Source organism: Camelus ferus, chromosome 6 (genome assembly GCF_009834535.1).
Source record: "Camelus ferus isolate YT-003-E chromosome 6, BCGSAC_Cfer_1.0, whole genome shotgun sequence".
In the NCBI taxonomy this organism is placed as follows: domain Eukaryota; kingdom Metazoa; phylum Chordata; class Mammalia; order Artiodactyla; family Camelidae; genus Camelus; species Camelus ferus.
In genome coordinates this window covers 62,023,573-62,044,567 of record NC_045701.1, presented here as the reverse complement: position 1 = coordinate 62,044,567, position 20,995 = coordinate 62,023,573, and the positions used below count along the sequence as shown (strand labels likewise).

The 20,995-nt window shown below is 37.0% G+C and overlaps 1 protein-coding gene across 1 annotated transcript in view; it reads right to left on the bottom strand.

Moving 5' to 3' along the window:
• The window catches only part of SYNE2 (spectrin repeat containing nuclear envelope protein 2), a 289,020-nt gene that overhangs the window by 170,167 nt on the left and 97,858 nt on the right, over positions 1-20,995 (bottom strand). Inside the window, 13 exon segments of the mRNA XM_032482160.1 lie at positions 2,810-3,420; positions 4,071-4,218; positions 5,065-5,222; positions 6,704-6,830; positions 7,067-7,185; positions 7,791-7,881; positions 8,017-8,228; positions 11,152-11,310; positions 12,701-12,835; positions 15,451-15,624; positions 15,905-16,063; positions 18,420-18,593; positions 20,075-20,224. Of these exon segments, the coding sequence (XP_032338051.1) occupies positions 2,810-3,420; positions 4,071-4,218; positions 5,065-5,222; positions 6,704-6,830; positions 7,067-7,185; positions 7,791-7,881; positions 8,017-8,228; positions 11,152-11,310; positions 12,701-12,835; positions 15,451-15,624; positions 15,905-16,063; positions 18,420-18,593; positions 20,075-20,224 (2,417 nt within the window).

Sequence of the window (20,995 nt, the reverse complement as noted above, 5' to 3'; positions counted from 1 at the left end):
GTAATTTGGGGGAGCACACTAACTTTAATTTGTCCTCATGAGGTTTATGCCAAAATTACACATTCCTATGACAGAGTTCAGGAGGCGCTGCATTTCCAGGATACTGGCTGGGTTTTTACTAGAACAGATAAACAAAACCACCAGCAGTAACATTTCTCCATGATGAGTACACTTGTAAAGGAAGTGTATATACATGTGAGAGAAAAGAGAGAAAGGGTATGTATGTATATTGTGGGGAATGCCCACAATGTTTGTATAAGAGGGGACAAGTGGCATGGAGAGAAAAGGTGACAGCAGAGCACTGCAAGTTCCTGGGAAGGGCAGAGGGGACAAGAAGAAAGGGAATCTTGCCTGTCTACCTTGTGAACAAAATGCTCCCCCAGACCAAAGAAGCGTCATTGGAACTAAGGGCTTTATCCTGTAAGTTAATCCTGGCAGGATTAACTGCATTCACTTAGGTCCAAATCACTTTTATCAGGTCCTTATTGTCTCTGCTTCCTCCCTTCCTGTTCTCTCTGGCACCCACTCCCATAAGGCTCTCACTCCCTACCGCTCCTCCAAGACCACTCTCAGGATATCCAGTAACCTCTGCACTCCTAACCCATGTTCCAGTCCCAATCTTCATCTGCCTTTAGTCGTCGGCAGCATGCTACCCAGTGGGTCACTTCCTCCTAGTGGAATGGCCTTCTCACTCAGCCCCCACAACTCTCTTGATTTTCCTCCTACTCTCCTGGCCCCTCCTTCTCAGTATCTTTTGCTGGTTCCCCCTCGTCTCCCTGATCTCTTGACAGGAGTGTCCCGGAGTACACAGCACTGACCTCTTGTCTTGTCTGCCTAAATCACTCTGCTGGCAATCTTATCCATCTCATGGCTTTAGATGGCATTCTAAAATGCCGACGACTCTCAAATGTATACCTCGCCCAGACCTCTCTCCTGACTCCTGACGCCACCTATTTTTAACAGTCTATTGATAACTCTACTTGAATGTCCAATTAATATTTTGAACCTGCCATTTCTAAAACTGAGCACACCTGATCTTCCATTCAAAGCCTGATAAACTTCAGTCTTTGCCATCCCAGTTAACAGTAACTCCAATCTTTCTTTTATGCCTCATGTTCAATCTGTCAACAAATCTTGTGGACTCTGCTTTTAAAATATACACAGAATCTCAATACTTTTTGTCACTTCACCATCGTTCCGTGCCACCATCATCCCTTGCCTGGATTGTTGCTATGGGTCAAACCAGACTTCCCATGTCTTCCCTTGACTCCTACAGTCTAATCTCAACATATCATCCTGTTATAATGAAGACCAAATCATTTCCCTCTGCTCAGAACCCTCCAAATGACTTCCCATGTCACTCAATAAAAAAAAGAAACTAAAGTCAACACATGACCCACAAGTCCCTACAGGAGCTACCATCCCACCTGTTACCCCTCTGACCCTCTTTCACAGCTCTTCCCCTCACCGCTGACCTCCTCACCTCATTGCCTCTCCTCAAAGATGCCGGACCCAGTCCCTCACCTGTCCTTTGTACCTTCTGTACCCTTTATACTGCTCCCTCGGCCTGGAGGGCTCTTCCTCCAGGTCGTCACTTGGCTTGTCTCTTACCTCATCTTACTCACACGTCACCTTCTCTGTGAAACTGCCTGATGACCCTATTCGAATCACAACCCCTTCTCTTTCCCGGCTTAATTTTTCTCCATAGCCTTTAGCACCATCGAACATACTGAATATCTTCCACCTCCCACTGGATCCTAAGGCCCATGAGGAGCAAGAACTTCTGTCTGTTTTGTTAACTGCTGTCTCCCCAGTACCTAAAACAGTGCCAGGCTTGTTCTAGTAGCAATGCAATTAAAAATTAAAGCAATTTACTAATGTATAGTTTTCATTTATAATTTAATACTTAATTTATTTGTTACTTGTTATTTATAAATCTATAATAAATGTATTAACAATGAAATTGATAACTAAGTTAGTTCCATCCCTCATTCAGAACAGGAGCACAGTAGAAATGGAAGTCTCATTGAGACCAAGGGCTCCAAGAAGTTTCAGAGGGAAGAGCTTTTTCAGCTCAAGAGCCTCAGAAGAGCACTGAGCCTCTGAGGGATTCCAGGTGGTCAGGTGGAGAGGCAGAAAACGGGAGACATTTAAAAAGGAGAGGGCAGCTCCACAAAAGGAACCCTCGCTAACTCATGCTAACATTTTCACCTTCAGGATCTGGTGGCTGACTCTAAATGCCAGAATTAAAACAACAGCTCTATATAGATAGATGGCTGTCAACTACCGTTTACCAGAATTCTACTGAGTCTGCAGAATCAACATGAACCATAGTTTACCTCTTAAACTTAGCCCCCATCCTAGTCCTGCTGGGAGGGGGAAGAAGGGACAAGGTGTGGCATGTGCACTTTCCACCACTATATTTTTTATCAAATGTGTGGAGTTTTCCAGGCCTACCTCCCTCGAGAGAACTCCATAATAAAAACACAGCAGTAAAGGGACTTTGAAGCAACTCTTGGACTTTATACATATCTTATTTCACTCTTCCTCTGTCCACAAGAATGAAACTTTAAAGAAAAAAAATTATATCACACTTTGTAAAGCATAGCGTCAACCGAAAAAAAAAAAAAAAAAAAAAAAAAAAGCCTGTTTGAAAAGTCTACAGAAAAGAATGCCAAATCCCGAATACAGTGGGATGGAACAGAAGCAGAAAGACGTGTGGGACGCATTGTTTCAACTGATAAATACCTGGGGGGGAAAAAACAGAAAAATCTCATTATGCATGGAAATGGACCAAAATGACACCTACCGTTGTTTTATGGCTGGAACAGTTGGATCCTTTAAGCCAATTTTACTGATTTGATTGTGCACATCTTGAATATTTTTCAGGAGTTCATTATTTTTGAAAATACAAGTCTCCAGTAATTTGTCTTCTTCAGTGAGTTCCTCCTGTCCGCCAGAGCTAAGTGTCTCCGATGAGTTTTTGGACAAAGCAGCCAGAAGTTTTTCACAGGAGGTGTCTTCTCCCTGCTCGGCATCTGTAATGCTTATCCCAAGCACCTTCAAATGTTCATCCAAATGTCTGGCCTTGTCTTTCATCTGATAAATTTCTCCCTCCTTATTTTCCACTGTCAAAGTATTTTCTGGTAACACCTGTGAATCGGAGGCTGAAAGGTCTGTAAGAAGCCCAACAGGGCATTGAGCTGTTCTCAGAGAAGCCAAAAACTCTTCCAGAGCTTTGAGGGCATCTTTACTCCTCTGAACTCTGTGGTTCATTTCTTCAAGTTGTGTTCTGTGTTTCAGGATAATATTCTGTGTTGCCTGCAGGTCAAGCGGGTGTAATTCCTTTAATGCAAAATTGCCTGGCTGTTCCAAATTGTTACATATTTCCATCTGTTTTGCTATGGAATCTTGGATATTCTAAAATAAACATAAGAAAAGCTGAAAAGACTGAGGCAGAAAAAATAAAGACTGCACATCAGAAACTAATCTTAAATTATGTCATGAGATTTGATCTAGAAAACTGCTCCTTAGTTTATCCAAGGCTGATGGTCTCCACAGAAGGAAACATTTTAATTACAAATGATCAGATGGCCCAGCTGTTTCATTATCCGATACACTTCCTGGAGTTACAATCCCCAAAATAAAAGAGGTATAGAAAGCTATTGCTTCAATGAGAATTATTACAGGTTGAATCTGAAAAATAAAAGTTAAAAATTTTTTTATTTAAGATGGGATTTGGAATGAGTAAATGAGAATATGACACTTTAAGTATGTAAGTCTAGTCCAGATATTTAGGATTTCAGGCATTGGAGAAGGCATTCATAAGCAAGCCTTCACTTTGAATTCAAAGAAAATACCTCATTCTTTACTCCACGGTACCTATTTCCAAACTGGCAAGGAATTACACAGTTAAGAAATAAATAACAAGTCTAAATTATTGAAGATGTTTCTGTCCTGGTTTATATTCTAAATAAATACGATTGATGTATGATTAAAAATCCATAAACATGTATAAACCTCTGAAGAACTGATTATTCTATAACTACACCGTGAGGATGTGTATTTACCCTCAGGTTTTGATAAATGTCATCAGCATCAGTGAGATGAAATTCCTGAATGGCCATTTCACGGGGGAGCAGGTCTGAGCCACAGAGGAGGAGCGATTCCTTCTCCACAGGTAACACGATCTGCAGCGCGGTCTCCAAAGACTCCATTCTGGGTGGAAAACAAACCAGACATGAGGGGAAAACACAGCAGAAAGATATCCTATAAAATAAACTAATGCCATTATTTAACTAAGAACAGAAAATAATTATTCAATCAAAATACATACAAAGGTGTGTACAGATCATCACATAAAAGAAAAACCCAGCGATCCAGAATGGCAAAGAATGAGTTGACTGCTAAATCCAAGTTCTCCTGAGAGTTTAATTGACATGGCATGGAATGGAAAACTGCTGTAAGACATACTCTCTTTTGAAATACAAAATACTGAATATAACTGAGCCTTGCCTTCATGCCAAAGAAACCTCATTATGAATACTAATGATTTCATTAGTGGACATATAATAGGGTTCAAAGAATAGGCCAATAAGAAATTAAAATGTGTGACCCTGGATAAATAACATATAGACCCTGAGCCTCAGTGTCCTCCTATGTAAACTGGGGATAAGTGCCAAGGATACACACCCTACGTAAAGGGGTAACATCAGCACCCTTTCATTTTAGAAATGAGAAAATCAGCGCCCAGAGAAGCTAAGTGACGTGGCCAAATTCAGGCTAAAGGGGAGACAGTCAGAATAGCACAGCCTTTGGAACGCAGCAGACTTTAAGTTCCACTTAGGTCTCCAGCCAGCGGTGTGGCTGGGCAATGTGATTTAACCTCCCTCAGTAGCAGTGTCCTCATCACTGAAATGGCGATCGTAATGGTAGCTTCTCTAATGGTTGTTGTGACAACTAAATAAAATAACACACTTAGGATAATGCTAGCCTTGCTTAAAAGAGGATTTAAAAATTTAGTAAATTTAGTGAAGTCATGGTTAATAGATCTCAGAATTATACCTGGCATTAAGAGTCATCTGAAGCTCTCTTTCTGTCCCCTTTAATCTATCTCTTGCCTGAACTATAGAAGGCTTCTTTACGTCACTTTCCAGCTCTTCTAACTTCAATGAAGTGATTTCAAATTCTTTCCAGCAAGCATCAGTTTCATTTTTTAAGACCTAGATGAAACACATAAATTAATTTATCAACAAGTGGGTTAATGAGCACAATTATTCTGTTCTTTCAAAACAAGACATTCACACATCTGTGGGCACAAAAAGTTTCACATGAAAACACATTTGAAAAGATATTTTCCAACCATCTGCAAGTAAACTATCCTTCAGAGAACAATGATATGGACTGTGCTCAGAGGATTCATTCAGTGAAGTCAAAGGAGTCAACAACATGGCTTTCAAAGGAATCCAAACTCTCTTCCTGCAAGTTAGATACCCAGAATAAAACTCAAAAAGATACATACAGATGTAAGAACAGATATTCCATTAGATAGTCTATTTCCTCTACGTAATCATTCTTTGCTTCTCCCTAAACTAAAAGCAAATTGCAGTGAACCAAAATCATTTTCAAGTGAGAAATGAATAAAATTAACTTATGATTTATAATTAAACATCTAAAATTCTACACCATTCACTATTCTCTTTATCCTGGCTTTTTATTTTTTTAAAAGGCACTGCCTCAGAATCTGAGTGCTCATTGGTATAATTTGTTCTTCACTCTCTCCGAGGATTAGTATAGTTTTTCTAACCGATTCATTATTCAGTCCCAGGAATAAGATCTCAAGAGAGTGTCTTAATTGTGAAGAAAATGTGCTAAATCCATCACTTGGAACAACAGAGATTTTAACGTATGAACTTTGCTTGTTCAGATGGAAAACAGAGAAGCCAAACTGGGTAGAGTGTGACTCCGGGACTGGCCTCATAAAAGGAAGGTAACTAGAAAACAGCAGAGGGCATTGTAGGAACCACCCAGGCCTTTTCTCCACCTGCTGGGCTCTCTACAAGAGCTCGCTCTAATGCACTTACAAGCATACAAGAGTGTTGCACTGCAACACACAGATGACCTTCAAAATAAGAAAGATGGTTATTTGTAGAGCTTACAGTTGGTGTGCCCACCACTAGATTGTTTTTTTCTGCAGCCCCTGAATCTGACGCAGTGCTTCCTCTGATGGCTCTCCAGAAGATCATCCCTCACAGTGAAAACTCCCTTCACTACCTGCGCCTTTCTTATTGCCCAACATCAGACAGACAACATGACAGTTGGGTCACGATGATCAGTGACAGAAACAAATATTCAGAGTCACTGGTTTTTCACAGATTGTTAATTCTGTTGCCTTCAAACACATTGTTTTAACCAAATCATCTGAAGCCTTCATCCCCAACCTAAACACAGTCCAAAACTCTGCAAGCCACAATATGTAGACTATCAAATGAGAGCATGAGCATAAATTAGGACTCTGAATCAAACTCTTCCCTGGGTTTGAGTGTCTTTCTGGAATCAGATGACATTAGAAATGCAATCCAACCAAGAGAGTTCTTTAGAGACACAAACATATGAGACCTCAACAATGCCGAAGTCTATACTCATGGTGGTATTATTTCCTGAAAAAACACAAAACTCCTCTAATAATATTTTCACTATTTACCTGGAGATCTGTCAGTTTATCCTGGAGACAAACACTACTCCTTTCCTTGTCACCAGGGAAATCTGAAGTAATCCTCGCAATGTTGTTCTGCAGGTGTCGTTCAAGAGTTTCTCTGTGTGTAACATACCTGGGGGAAAAAATTAAGTGCAATGTTACTTAATTTTAAAGATAAGACCAAAAAATTTTTTTTAAATTACTGTCAACTGACAATGAAGAAATCCCAGAGAATTTCTGTTTAAGTTACTGGACCACGTGTAAAAATCATGACTAAAGGAAAAATAAAAACTTTTGAAAAAATAACAGTTTTGCAATGATGAAAGGTTTTTGCTGGATTTCCTAATTGTTTGGAAGAGTTTAGTTTACCTTTCCAGTAAACTATTGACAGACGCACTGTGATCCTTTTCATGCTTCTCCATGACGCTTTCCTCCAGTTGAGGCTTTAACTTGGATTCCAGGCTAACATCCTTAATTGATTCCATTGCCTAAGCAAATATGCAAAACAGTAAACATAATATCTTCGATATACTTAACTGTCTGGAAAAGATAAACACTTTATGATACAAAGGGATATCACTGATTCTTTATACCCCAAACCAGGACCCCTTGTTCCTTCCCCACACCTTCTGACTGGCAGTCTGGGCTGTGATACACAGCAAATCCCCACTTACCTAGAATTCAAGCATTTAGAAATTCCAATTCCCAGGGAAAGTAAAAGATATCATAATGAGAAAAAGATAAGTGATAAATGAACTAGTTCATCTCAATGAAGCTGAAACACCTGTGCAGATTAAGTGCAGCCTCTCATGCCCTCAAGAGTAACGGGCACAGACTGCGTGTATCCATAATGGTTCAAAATGGTCTCTTCTGGAAAGAACTGTAAATCTCAGAGGAAGATTAAGTCACGCTCACTCTAGCTTTGGTTCTTGTATTCTAATTCTTTGAAAACAGTCTTCCTTACATTATTTAAGTGAGAAATCACAGCTGATGGGAACAATCAGATAACTAAAACTCAATGACAAGTGGTTTATTGGACACTTGGATATTTTCATTGTGTTTACTTCTAAAATACATTATCCAAATTTAACACCTTTTCAGCCAATGGCTGATGGTCTGATTTTGCAGATGGCACCTGGCTGAGGGCACTCCTTCCTCCATTCTCAGATGTGTCCGGGGTCCTCCTGGGAAGAAATCAAAATTGCATATTAAAATACAGGGAGAAGACTGAATCCTAAAAGAGAACGAATAATACTCAGTGTCCTTCGATTCTGCAAAAGGCTTAATTTCATTTCTCCTTGCTCTTACGAAGCACTAACTTGTTTTTCGATGTGCCTCCCACCATGGGTTGCAGGGTCATATGAATCTCGGAAGCACATTTCCGAAGTCTTTCTATCTTTTGTTCGTAATCTTTGAGCGCTCTCCTCACTTCCTGTTGACTCTTCTGTGAAGTCAGCTCCTCACACAGCTCCCTCAGGACATCCATGTGGTGATCAAGTTGGTACAGGCTGCCTTCCTCAGAAAAACAGGCCTAATTGAGGAAAGAAAGCAGGAAACGTGTTTCAGATGAATTTACATGATTAGTCCATGAGGATTACACTCTGACAGATGTGTGTGACTTTAACAACACGTTCTAAGCCCGCCCAAGGTGTGCCTGGTGTGGGAATGGGTACTGAAAACAAAGACCACGCAGCTAGCCTTAGGGCTCCCTAGAGCCCAGTGATGTAGTGAAGGAAACCAGAACTGTCACCCCAAAAGATGCCTCTTTGATAGGAAAATTAAGAAGGTAATTAGGAAGTAGTAAACAGAAAAGGCAGAAAACAAAGCTCCATTTACTGGAGACAGAGTCTTATCAGTCCAGAGATGGGACCAAAGGAATCTGCAAATAAATTCAGTTATTCATATTCTTTTTCAGATTCTTTTCCACTATAGGTTATTGCAAGATATTGAATATAGTTCCCTGTACTATACAGTAGGATATTGTTGTTAATCATTTTATATACAGTAGCATGCATTTGCTAATCCCAAACTCCTAATTTATCCCTCCCCCGCCCTTCCCCCTTTGGTAACCATAAATTTGTTTTCTATGTCTGTGAGTCTATTTCTCGTTTGTAAATAAGTTCATTTGCACCATTTTTTTAGATTCCACATATAAGTGATATCATATGATATTTGTCTTTATCTGACTTCACCTAGTATGATAATCTCTAGGTCCATCCATGTTGCTGCAAATGGCTTTATTTCACTTTTTTTTTTTGAGGGTCATTTTTGTTTGTTTTGTTTTTAATTTTTTATTGAAGTGTAGTTGATTTACAATATTAGTTTCAGCTGTACAGCAAAGTGATTCAGTTATACATATACATGTGTATATATTCTCTTTTCAGATTCTTTTCCATAATATGTTACTACAAGAAATTGAATATAGTTCTCTGTGCTATATAGTAGGTCCTTGTTGTTTATCTATTTTATATACAGTAATGTGTGTTTGTTAATCCCCAATTCCTGATTTATCCCTCCCTGCCCTTTCCCCTTTGGTAACCACAGTTTGTTTTCTATGACTGTGAGTCTGTTTTTGGTTTGTAAATAGAATTTATATATATATTTTTAGATTCCAGATATAAGTGATATCATATGATATATAACTTTCTCTGTCTGACTTACTTCACTCAATATGATAATCTCTAGGTGCACCCATGTTGCTGGAAATGGCATTGTTTCATTCTTTTTTATGGCTGAGTAATATTCCATTTTACACACACACACACACACACACACACACACACACACACACACACACACACACACACACACACATCATCTTTATCCATTCATCTGTTGACAGACATTTAGGTTGCTTCCATGTCTTGGCTATTGTAAATAGTGCTCCTATGAACACTGGGGTGCAGGTATCTTTTTGAATTGGAGTTTTCTCCAGAAATATGCCCAGGAGTAGGATTGCTAGATCATTTGCTAACTGTACATTTAGTTTTTTAAGGAATCTCTATACTGTTTTCCATAGTGGCTACACCAATTTATATTCCCACTAACAGTATAGGAGGGCTCCCTTTTCTCCACACCCTCTCCAATATTAATTATTTGTAAGCTTTTTGATGATAGCCATTCTGATGGTGTGAGGTGACATCTTATTGTTGTTTTGATTTGCATTTCTCTAACAATCAGCTATACTGAGCATCTTTTCATGTGGCTATTGGCCATCTGAATGTCTTCTTTGTGAAATGTCTATTTAGGCCTTCTGCCCAGTTTTTGATTGGGTTGTTTGTTTTTTTGATATTAAGCTGTATGAGCTGTTTGTATATTTTGGAAATTAATCCCTTGTCAGTTGCATCATTTGCAAATATTTTCTCCCACTTCTGTTATCTTTTTTGTTTTATTTATGTTTTCCTTTGCTGTGCAAAAGCTTTTAAGTTTCATTTGGTTCCATTTGCTTATTTTTGCTTTTATTTCCATTACTTCAGGAGATAGATCCAAAAAAAATATTGCTGCAATTTGTATCAAAGACTATTTTGCCTATGTTTTCTTCTAAGATTTTTAGAGTATTTGATCTTACATTTAGGTCTTTAATCCATTTGGAGTTTATTTGTGTATATTGTGTTAGAGAATATTCTAATTTCATTAAGAAGAAGAAAAATCTGAGAGGTGATACTATTGGTTAGTTTTGGACGTGTTGAATTTGAGGTATTTGCAGAACACTGGTGATATCAATTACTTGGTTAGGAACAAAAACTTGGAGCTCAGGAGGAAAGACTCAGACTGAGGCGCTGTCATTATAGAGAGGGCAGTTTAAACCCCAAAGTGCTTAAAATCACTTCAAGCAAGTGTGAAATTAGCCAAAAATGGAGACCCGAAAACTAAAACATTAGGATAACACAATGAAAAAGGAAAATCTGTGAAAGACACTAAAATAAGCCCTCCCCCCAAAACAATAAAATTTTAAAAAGCAAGAGAGATTGATACTGTGACAACCACAGCAGTAGAAAGTTTAAAAGAGATCAAAAGAGGGGTCAATACTATCAAATACACAGAAGCAATCAAACAGGACGAGGACCAAAAAGAGATCATTACATTTGCCCCGCCTGGTTTATATCCTGATTTGCTGTCTTTCACAAAACTGCACTTCTGAGGACACAATGTCTTCACAAAAGCAAACATGGGAACTTCAGCAGCAGGTGACACGTTTGTAACCAGAGCACAGAGGCCACTGAGACATACAAAGCAAAGTCATGAAATATTTTGCTCAATGCTGAACTTTATTCACTTCTAAAAAGTGAAAAGCACAGCCTCTAGTTAGAGCTTGAACTGCCTAAGAGGTAATCCCCCCGGACAAGGTCTAAAGTAATTTTCAGAGCAGATTTAATCTCAGCCAAGGACATCCTAAACCACTTAAGATCAACCCCAAAATGATGACAAAATCTGAATGGAAGCAGGTTGTTTACCTCATGTTCCTTGATGAGACCCTTAGTCCTTCCTCTGCGAATTAGTTTCTTTTCTTTATTTATTTGTTTTTCAAGTTTTGCGATAGTGTCACTAAGTTTTCCTTTTTCAATGTCTACTTTTAGTTGTTGAATATACAAAGACATTTCATGATGAAGAGACTGCAAAAAAAGGCAAAGGCACATATTAACCATAGGTACAGCATATATTGAAAAGATTTCCATCAGAAACACAGAAATAATTGTGGTAACAAAGGGTAGAAATAGAGCGTACATGAAATTCTGATTCATTCTTGTGTCTTTGGGGAGGATGTTTTAAAATATACCAGACCCATAAACATATCTTTTTTCTTTCTAATAACTAAAAATGTGTTTTAGCTGTGAAAGACACTGTTAGAATTAAAAGACAAGCTGCAGACTGGGAGAAAACACATACAAAACACTTATCTGAGCCTATGGAGAAGTAACAAGTAACTGTAATGTGTATCCTGGATGGGAGTCCAGAACAGATGAAAAAGGACACTAGGGAAAAAACTATGGAAATATGAATAAAGTATAAACTTTAGTTAATAACGTATCAATATTATTCCTTTTATTGTGACAAAGGTACTATGTTAATGTAAGATGTTAGTAACAGGAAAAACTGGGCAGGGGCATTTGGAACTCTGTACAAACTTTGTAATAATTTTGTAAACCTAAAATTGTTGTAAAATTAAGTCTATTTTAAAGTGTATTTTAAGAAGGCCTTGAACAGTAGATATTCAATTATATTACCATATTCTTTCTCTTTCTCTCCATATAGTCACACACACACATACACAGAGACACACACACATGTATTTAATACCAAATATCATTTTCTGAACACGACCTCTGTGGTAGGTGCTTTATACAAATCCTTGCAAACATCCTGTCAAGTAGGCGGAGTTACCCCCATCTTATGTGACGTGCTCAGGAGCTAAGCAACTTGCCCAAGGTCACAGCTGCTGGGTCTAGGTCTGTCTGCCACCAAAGCTGATACTATTTTCTGTGAAACTCTGTATATGTGTCAGTATGTTGTCTCAGTTAAGATCCAAACAGGAAGCCAGAAAACACTAAATATTTAACTCAGAGGGAATTAAATGCAAAGAACTGATTATACAAGAGATGAAAGCCACAGTGGGGGCAGTAAGGCAACCCAGAGACCAGCATCGGCAGAAAGCTACCTCCACCCTGGGCTGCAGGCTGCAGTGGGGCCCAGGCAGAAGGGTCACTCAACAGAAGCTGGACCTAAGGAAACTACAGGCTGCCAGGGACAGTGTACGAGAGAGAGAGAGGGAAAGAAAGCCTTTGGACTCTCCTTTCACCTTCCCATCGCCCTCTAATCTCCAGACGCTGTTGTCATTGGCTGAATGCAGACAGAAGCCATCTGATGTGGGGCCTAGAGTCAGAGCCTGCAGGGATCAGCCCTCTCCGATACGGGATAGACAGGGGACCACCAAGGATGACTCTGATGACAAACTGGTCCGGGGTCAGATCTATAAGCATCAGCCCCAGACACACATGCTCTTACCTCCCACCTGGCACAGACATCTCTACTCTTTTCTTCCAAAGACATCCTTACATCTTCAGTTACATTATTTTTCAGTTCTTCAACAGCTTTCAAATACTTGGCCAGACTTTTACTATTAAAAATTATTAGTGCTTCCTAAAAAGACAAAAACAAAGACACACAAACAAGAACATGAAAGCCTCATTCTCCTGCCATGTCCTCAAAACTAATTTAACAGACAGAACTTTAGAGTCTGAAACAGCTAGAACCAGGAAAGGACTCCACGAAGACTCTGAAGATTTAGGGGAGGCTTCTCTTTGTAAACTGAAGTTGATATCCCTTTTGTATCTCTCAAATTCTTTTGAAAAGAATTGCCAAATATCTATTATTCAGATGTAGTTACACATCTGAGGTCCAGATAAAGACTTCCTTATAATACTCAGTGATTTTTATTACCCCTTTGATTTGGGTTGGTTTTTGTTTTGTTTTTTTTGGCAGGGGGAGGTAATTAAGTTTACTTATTTATTTTTGGAGAAGAAGCAGGGATTGAACCCAGAACCTCGTGCATGCTAAGCATGTGCTCTACTGCTTGAGCTACACCCCCCCCAACCCCTTCGATAATTAAAAGGCTTATTATTTTGAGCCACTGGCAAAGTTTCCTCTAAAGTTCTGCAGTATTGAGTGGATGACACATTTCATAAGTAATAACACTATGAAGAGTATACCGACTTGAATTAGAGATCACTGTTGCATACGACACAGTTCATGGTAGAGTTAATATGTCAAATATTTAATTTCATGCATAAGCGTTTTATGCCGCAAGGAGGCAACAACCCCTTATCACGGACTTCAAAGTTTCGTCCAAGGCCAACCATGATGGCAGTTCCATCCCAGGGAAGGAGATGGGGTCTGCCTTTCAGGCATGTGTCTGCCCCTGACCTCATACTTACCTACTTTAGACAATATTACTGGCAATGCGCTGTATAAGAACAGAAACCTGGCTTAGGTACCCATCGACTGACAGAACAAAAAATAGTTTGGGGCCTATGAATGGGGCAGAAAATACACAGGAGATGAGAAGATGAAAGTAATTCTCAGGGAGAAGACAACTAACCAGGTGAGGATTTGTTCATACACTTATTACGTATTGATTAATGGTCTCCTACAGAAGAGGTACAATCTGACCTCCAAGGCCGCTGTGAGGAATGCTAGATTTACGGCCAAGGAAGACAGGCCAGCCCCATGTGCGGCAGAGGTCTCTACCACCCACGTGTCCCACGCATCCCAGGGTCTCAGGGCAGTACTGGCAGGGCAGGGATTCTGCTTCTGCAGTGAAAAAGGATCTACTCCACTAAACACCAGAGACAAAAAGGGGGAGTCCCTGGCCTCAATTCCAAAAGGAAGACCTTCAGGGGAGAGGAAAATGGTGTGAGAACCGACACTGTCGTACCTCTCTCGTAGCAAAGGGGCCTGGAGCCTCTGCTTTGTCTTTTCCTTCCCTTTTTCCTGAGCTGACCATATCTGTTCTATTGAAATCCAGCCTAGTGATTATTTAAAGGAATCACTGACTCTTAAGTTCAGTTTGGCACTCTCAGCAACCAAGGAGGAAAAAAGACAGTGGGGTTGGTCAAAGCTGGTGGCTGGCAAAGTGCAAACAGCGTAAGATGTTTGAGGGAAAAGCAGTGTTGCAATGGCTGATACCAGGGTCAGGTACAGCGACCAATCTAGAAAGTCAAAGTAGGGTTTAGCCCAGACAAGAGCAGGAGGCCACATAGACAATGAAGAGAGGCTCCCAGGGGAGCTCCTTTTCCTAAAAGGACTGGGCACAGTAGTGCTGGGAATATTGATTTACTTCACCTTTATCTCCCCCCAACATGCTTAGCTCATTTTAAATGTTCAGTCAATATGTCAGATGCTGAATAAATAAATGAAAGAAAGAACACGTATTACTCTATCCCTCCAGGTCCAAGGGTGAAAACCTTGTTTTACTCTTATTTCATATCCAAGTACCTGCCACTGTGTTAATTAATAATGAGTCTTGATTTGGACATATCTTTTTTCTTTTTTAAGTATATTTGATTTACAATGTTATATTAATTTCGGGTGTACAATGTAGTGATTCAGTATTTTTATGGATTAGATTCCTTTTAAAGTTATTATAAAATAATGGCTATATATTTCTGTGCTGTACAAATATATCCTTGGAACTCATTTATTTTATACATAGTAGTTTGCACCTCTTGAGTTGGATCCATCTTAAGCTGCCTATCAAACAAAGAAAAGTCAACCTAAAACTGTCTCCATACAAAACATTGGATCTTTAATTGCTGATAAGCGTATGTCCATAAATAACTTTTACTGAAGCATTTTAATAATAAAAGTGCTATATTACACTTGGAGAATTTTAACCACTCAAAGTTTCTTCATATTACTTATTTTTATTTATTGGCAGCTGGATAGGACCAGAATGGTTATGCCCATTTTATTGATTAAAAAAGCCAGAGAATTTAAATACTTGCTCCATGTCATAATCAGCTGTGCTTTTTACATGACACCACTGACTTCGTTCAGGGGCTACAATACAATTGAAACTAAAAGAATTCTTAATTTGAATGTTTATTTTTAAGACTGAGGAACAATGTATAAAACTAGGAAGTTTTTGAAACTTACAATAACTTTATTATAATTATAGTGATGGAAACACTCTGATTTGAAATCCTGTAGGTAGCTAATGATAAATACCCTACATTTGATGGTTGAAGGAGGCCCACCTTGTACTGTGAAATGAGTCCACTATGGCTCTCTCTTTGGCTAAGTAACTGCTCAGCCCTTGAAATGTAGGATTCAATTTCCTTCTGTGATTCTTCCACCTTCAACCTGACATCCAGGTCTGGGGAAACATCAGTTGAGTTCTTCAGTGTTGCCACTAATTTTATCATACTGATCTGTGATGACAAAAAATTCTCAACTTAACATGGCCCAGTTGCTTACACAATTCATAAGTTAAATATTTTCTTTGAGTAGCAACTCAGATTTTCCCACCAGGCTTAAGAATATCCTGTTTTCTAACATGGTCTAAATTATAAAGAGATAAAATATGAAGCAAAATTCATACTTTACAAAACATTTCCAAACTACAGGGCAATCCTCCCCTCTTTCCTGTCCTCCCACTGATCACTTGGATTAAAGACTAAATTCACTAAACAGGGAATGTTGAAGAGAGACCTGGATTTTCTCTTTAGCTTCTTGAATCTTTGCCTGAAGCCCAGCTGTGAGAACATGTTGGAGAGACTCCTGGCTTGAAACAGTCTGTACATCCATTTGTAAAGTGTCTTCAGTTCTAGACAGAAGCTCCTCGTACATAGAGCCTTTGGCAATAAGATGCTATTAAAACAAATTAAAGCGAGATCACAATAAATATTCTGATTATATGTTAAACATTAACCTTAACAATCTCATCAGGAGATCATAAAAAGCTAACTATTAATCCAAAATAAGGCATATTTATATTCTAAAAGATGTTATTTTAAAAAATCATTTTGAAATTTTATATTAATACAGTCAGATTCTCAGCAACACATTTTTTATAGATTTATTCTTTATATACTAAGCACTTCAACAAAATAAAGACTAAAAGTAATACAATGCCAATAGAGAGACTATAAATTGAGAAAGTAGTAATTAACCTCAAAATGAAATTGTTCTAAGGCAAATCAGTTAGGAAGGGAATTCAATAAAAATTATTGAAGAAAATGGCTATTGTCGAGTAATCCTTTTAGAACCATGCTTTATACAACATACCAAAACTAAATGTCAGATGAATTAGAAAATTATATATAATATATGAAACTATAAAAAGAAATTATCCATGAAAATTGACCTGCTTTCTGGGTGTGGAGGGCCTTTTCCTTAGGGATAGAAGTAGGGATAGAAATGACTACATAAACAAAAAATTTTCTGTGTGAATAAAATAAACAACTTAAAAGTCATCAAGTTGGTAAAAATATTTGCCACACAAGTGAAAATGGGTCATGATCCAAAGAGCTTACAAATTCAGTAAGAAAAATGCCAAAATCCCAAAGAAAATTCAGAAAATATAAAAACAACTAATTCACAGAAACAAGTGGCTAATGAACATATGAAATTTCAAGCTTACATGTAATCAAATAAGTACAAACTAAAATAATGAGATGCCACTTTTCAGTTCTCAAATTAGCAAAAAAAAAATTTTTTTAATTACAACTCAGAGGTGGCATAGGTATGATAAAACAGAAATTATATTACATGATATCAGCTGTGTGAATGTTGATCTTATTTATCTGAGAGCGGTGGAACTAAAATGATTTTTTATTTTCCTCTATAGACTTTCATGCATTATTTAAATGTTCTAAAATTAGCAGATTCATTTGTAATTTCGATTTTCTATTTTTAATTATGAATGTAACAAAAGCTCCTGTAAAAAACCCAAACAAGAATAGAGAATTACAGCACATAAAGGAAAGTTCCTCTTCTCTCCCATCCCTCCCTCAATTATAATTTAATCAATCGTTCACACACTCATTTAATTTTATATCTACTATGTACCAGGAAATACATTAAGAGCCATGCAAGATGAAGACAGAGTTAGCTATTTGTATATCCTTACAGATATTCTTCTATGGATATAAAAGCATAAAGTATAAAAAAGCGACTTTTTAAAAACGCTAAAAGGATCACATCAACCCTGCTGTTCAGCAACTAGCATTTCTTACATTATAATGTATCTTGATCCAATAAAGATCTACTTAATTTCTTCTTAACAGAAGTATATTCCAGCATGTTTGTGTTTTCACCATTTATAAGAGGGATCATTGTTACAGCTTTGAAAATTTTTTTAAATATTGAATTTCTCATTTCTCACTCATTTCTTTTGCTAAAATAAATTCCAGATACAGCAAAGAAATAAATATAAAAATAAAACTAGGAAAACACTGGCAGATGGCACAGGTAAGTTTGTATAATATTTTCAAAGCAATAAAAAATATAACTTTACAAATAATGAAAACACAAAATTCTACATATATATCTTTCAGAAAGGTAGGTTTAAAAGAATTACATAAATGTTCCTTTATTTCAGTAACTTTCCATCTTGTAATTTATGACATGCTCTCTAAGTTTTATAGCTGAACTGGAACTCAGTAAAAACCTCAATTGTAACTTCCTTCCCGGGAGAACTGAGTGATATTAAAACACGCTCTTGCCTCACTGCTTTTCAATGAGTTGACTGCCTGCGAATAAAGATCGAACAGAGTTTTAACATCTATCATCCTCCCTGCATCACATAAGGAAGAGAAAGTGGCTTAATTAGGGGGTTAGCTTTCAAAGCATAGATTGCATAATCTCCTATATATTATTAACAACCTCTTATATTCATGCTGCCCTGGGCTACAGGAGACTGAACTCACTCATGTCCTCACTGCCCTCTGATACAAGAGAATGTTTCAACCTCCATTCTGTAGTTGGGAAAAATAGTTCAAGAATTTAGATTCCTAAGGCACTGGTCTTCAAATCTATCCTCTATCTTAAAGCAAAGTCACAGCAAATGATCCAGGGATGAGATTCCATGCCATTTAAAGAAAAAAAAAAGGCAACAAAACTTTAAACAGTAGTCTTATTACTATTTCCTTTATAACTTTTTATTTATCTTAATACATAAGTCTACAACTATGAAAGCTGCCTTTTTAATACTTTACACTCATACCCGCAAAGGATCTTCCACTGAGGTGTCTACATCATCTTGATGTCTCAGAAGATCCAAAACAGATGTGCTTTCTGCCTCCCAGATTTCCACTTGTCCAACGAGTTTTTCAACCTCTTCAGCTACTTTTAGTTGCCTTATAAATTCTTCATTTTCTTTTTCATCTTCTTCCCCAGCCTATAAGATTTGAGATTATCACTAAGAAAATGGTAGCATTTACATTATAAAATAATCTTCATTTTTTAAAAGTTATATCTCTATAGCAAATTGATTGAACAATGAAAATCTCAAAAACAATGGCTGTTTTTTAAACTCAGTGTTTTAACACTATCTTTATAAGGGTTAGTTAAAAATGCACAAGAAATCTTTATGTCAAAAAAATAAAAATAAAAAATAAAAAGGTTATATAGCTCTTTTTCCTGAGGAATGCTAATTCAACATGAACATTTTAATGATGTAAGAGTTAGTTTTTGGACAATGATAATAATACTTTATGACAGCATATATGACCTTAAAAATTAAAAAGTTTATTCACAAATATTTTCTTAAGGGTAATGTCATTCTTATCAGTTAATTACTATTATCTCCATTTAACAGATAAGATTATAGCTTAGAAAATTAGGGTACTGACTCTATAAACACATTTCCAAAACTCGTATACAATTTAATTAAATACAGCTATTAGCAATAGCAGATGTGAAACATCAGAACCAAATTTCAACAAAATTAATCATTTTCCCATTAATAATCTCTCAATATCCTGTAAGTGGATACTCTCCAGCTTTACATGATAGACATATTCTTACAGTTTTTAAAATCAGATCATACTTTAAATGTATGAGATGAATATAATATCCTGTATTCTTCTATTCTAAAAGCATATTGCACAAATTTAGATCTTTCAAGATTTCCTCTGATTAGGGTCTTCTCATGGTGGAAAAACATGGACACTCCATCAATGGCAACCAGCCAAAGTCAGCTAAAATTTATTTTCTTTAAAACTGTATAAGTTATTATTCTGAAGGAGGCATATTTCCAAAATCATAGGTGTTATACCTTACAGGTGTATGATTTATTGTTGTTGTTGTTCCTTTTTCATATCCTTATCTATAACCTAAAGTCATCTTCTGAATTATCCAACAAAACAGGAAATAAAGATTATATTTCCCCCATTTTACAGAAAGGAAGCAAGACACTGGCCAGGGGCTAGCCTAAAGCTGGACAACTGCTGAACACTAGTCAGAAACAATCTCAAGAAATATCAGCTCCCTTTCCACAGCTCAGAAGTTGTGACTGCAACTCCTCAGTGAGTGAGAGTCAGGACTTGAACACTGAAGACCACTGTGTGGTGGGAACCACTGAGGTATTTCATTGGAAAATGAACATACTTTAGATGTTATCTAAGAATCACATTTACCACTATTTCAACAATATGTTTTTTTTTTTTCAAAAGAAAAATAGCAAAGTTAAATTATTTCTTTTTTTTTTCAGGAAGGTAATTAGATTTATTTATTCATTTATTTTTTAATAGTAGTACAAAGGATTGAACCTAGGACCTGATGTATGCTAAGCATGTGCTCTACCATTGAGCTATACCCTCCCCCTGAAGTTAAATTATTTCTATATAAAAATGAAATATATGAAGTATGACCACTCACCATAATATTCTGATTGTGATTTTCAGGAAGTTCTATTGACATATCTGTTGAAAAATCAACAGTTGTTTTTTCTTCTTTAGATAGTTGAGTATTCCCAGAATTGTCAAGAAAGGGCTCATCCTGTTTTTTTATAAGTGGCAAGTTCATTTCCTATAAAAAATTCATGTCATGAAATACAATGCTTATATTTTTTATGGTAAGATAGAGTACTAACAACAACAAGGGGACATAATATATTCAATATATTTTTAGGATTTATCCGTTAGTAATAACATTATAAAATTTCCCATATAACACCTCAGTCATAAATTGTCAAGATAAGAAATAGAACAATTTAATAATTTAAGCTTAAAAATTATTTTTTATTAAAGGTGTGCTTTTATGAAGCAGTATACGAAACATAAGGATAAATAAAACTAAGTATATATTCTCAAGCAGCTTGAAATCTGGTAGGCAAAAATGCTTATGTTATTCTTTAATGGTAAATTAATTTCAACTAGAAATCTCTGTTATACATCCACACAAAAACTTGTACAGTCATGGTCATACCAGCATTATTCATAATAGTCAAAAAAGTAGAGAGAAGCCAAATGTTCATCAACTGATCAATGAATAAATAAAATCCATACAGTAAGACTATGATTTGCCAATAAAAAGGAATGAAGTATTGATACATGCTACAACATGGATGAACCTTGAAATCATTACATTAAGGGGAAAAAGCCAGAAACAAAAGACCACATTTATACAATTTCATTTATGTGAAATATCCAGAATAGGCAAATCTTGAGAGACATAAAGCAAACTAGTGATTGCCTAGGGCTGGGGACACTGGGAAAAGATTAGGAGTGACTACTGATGGGTACAAAGTTTCTTTATGAGGTGATGAAAATGTTCTAAACACTAAATACACTGAAAACC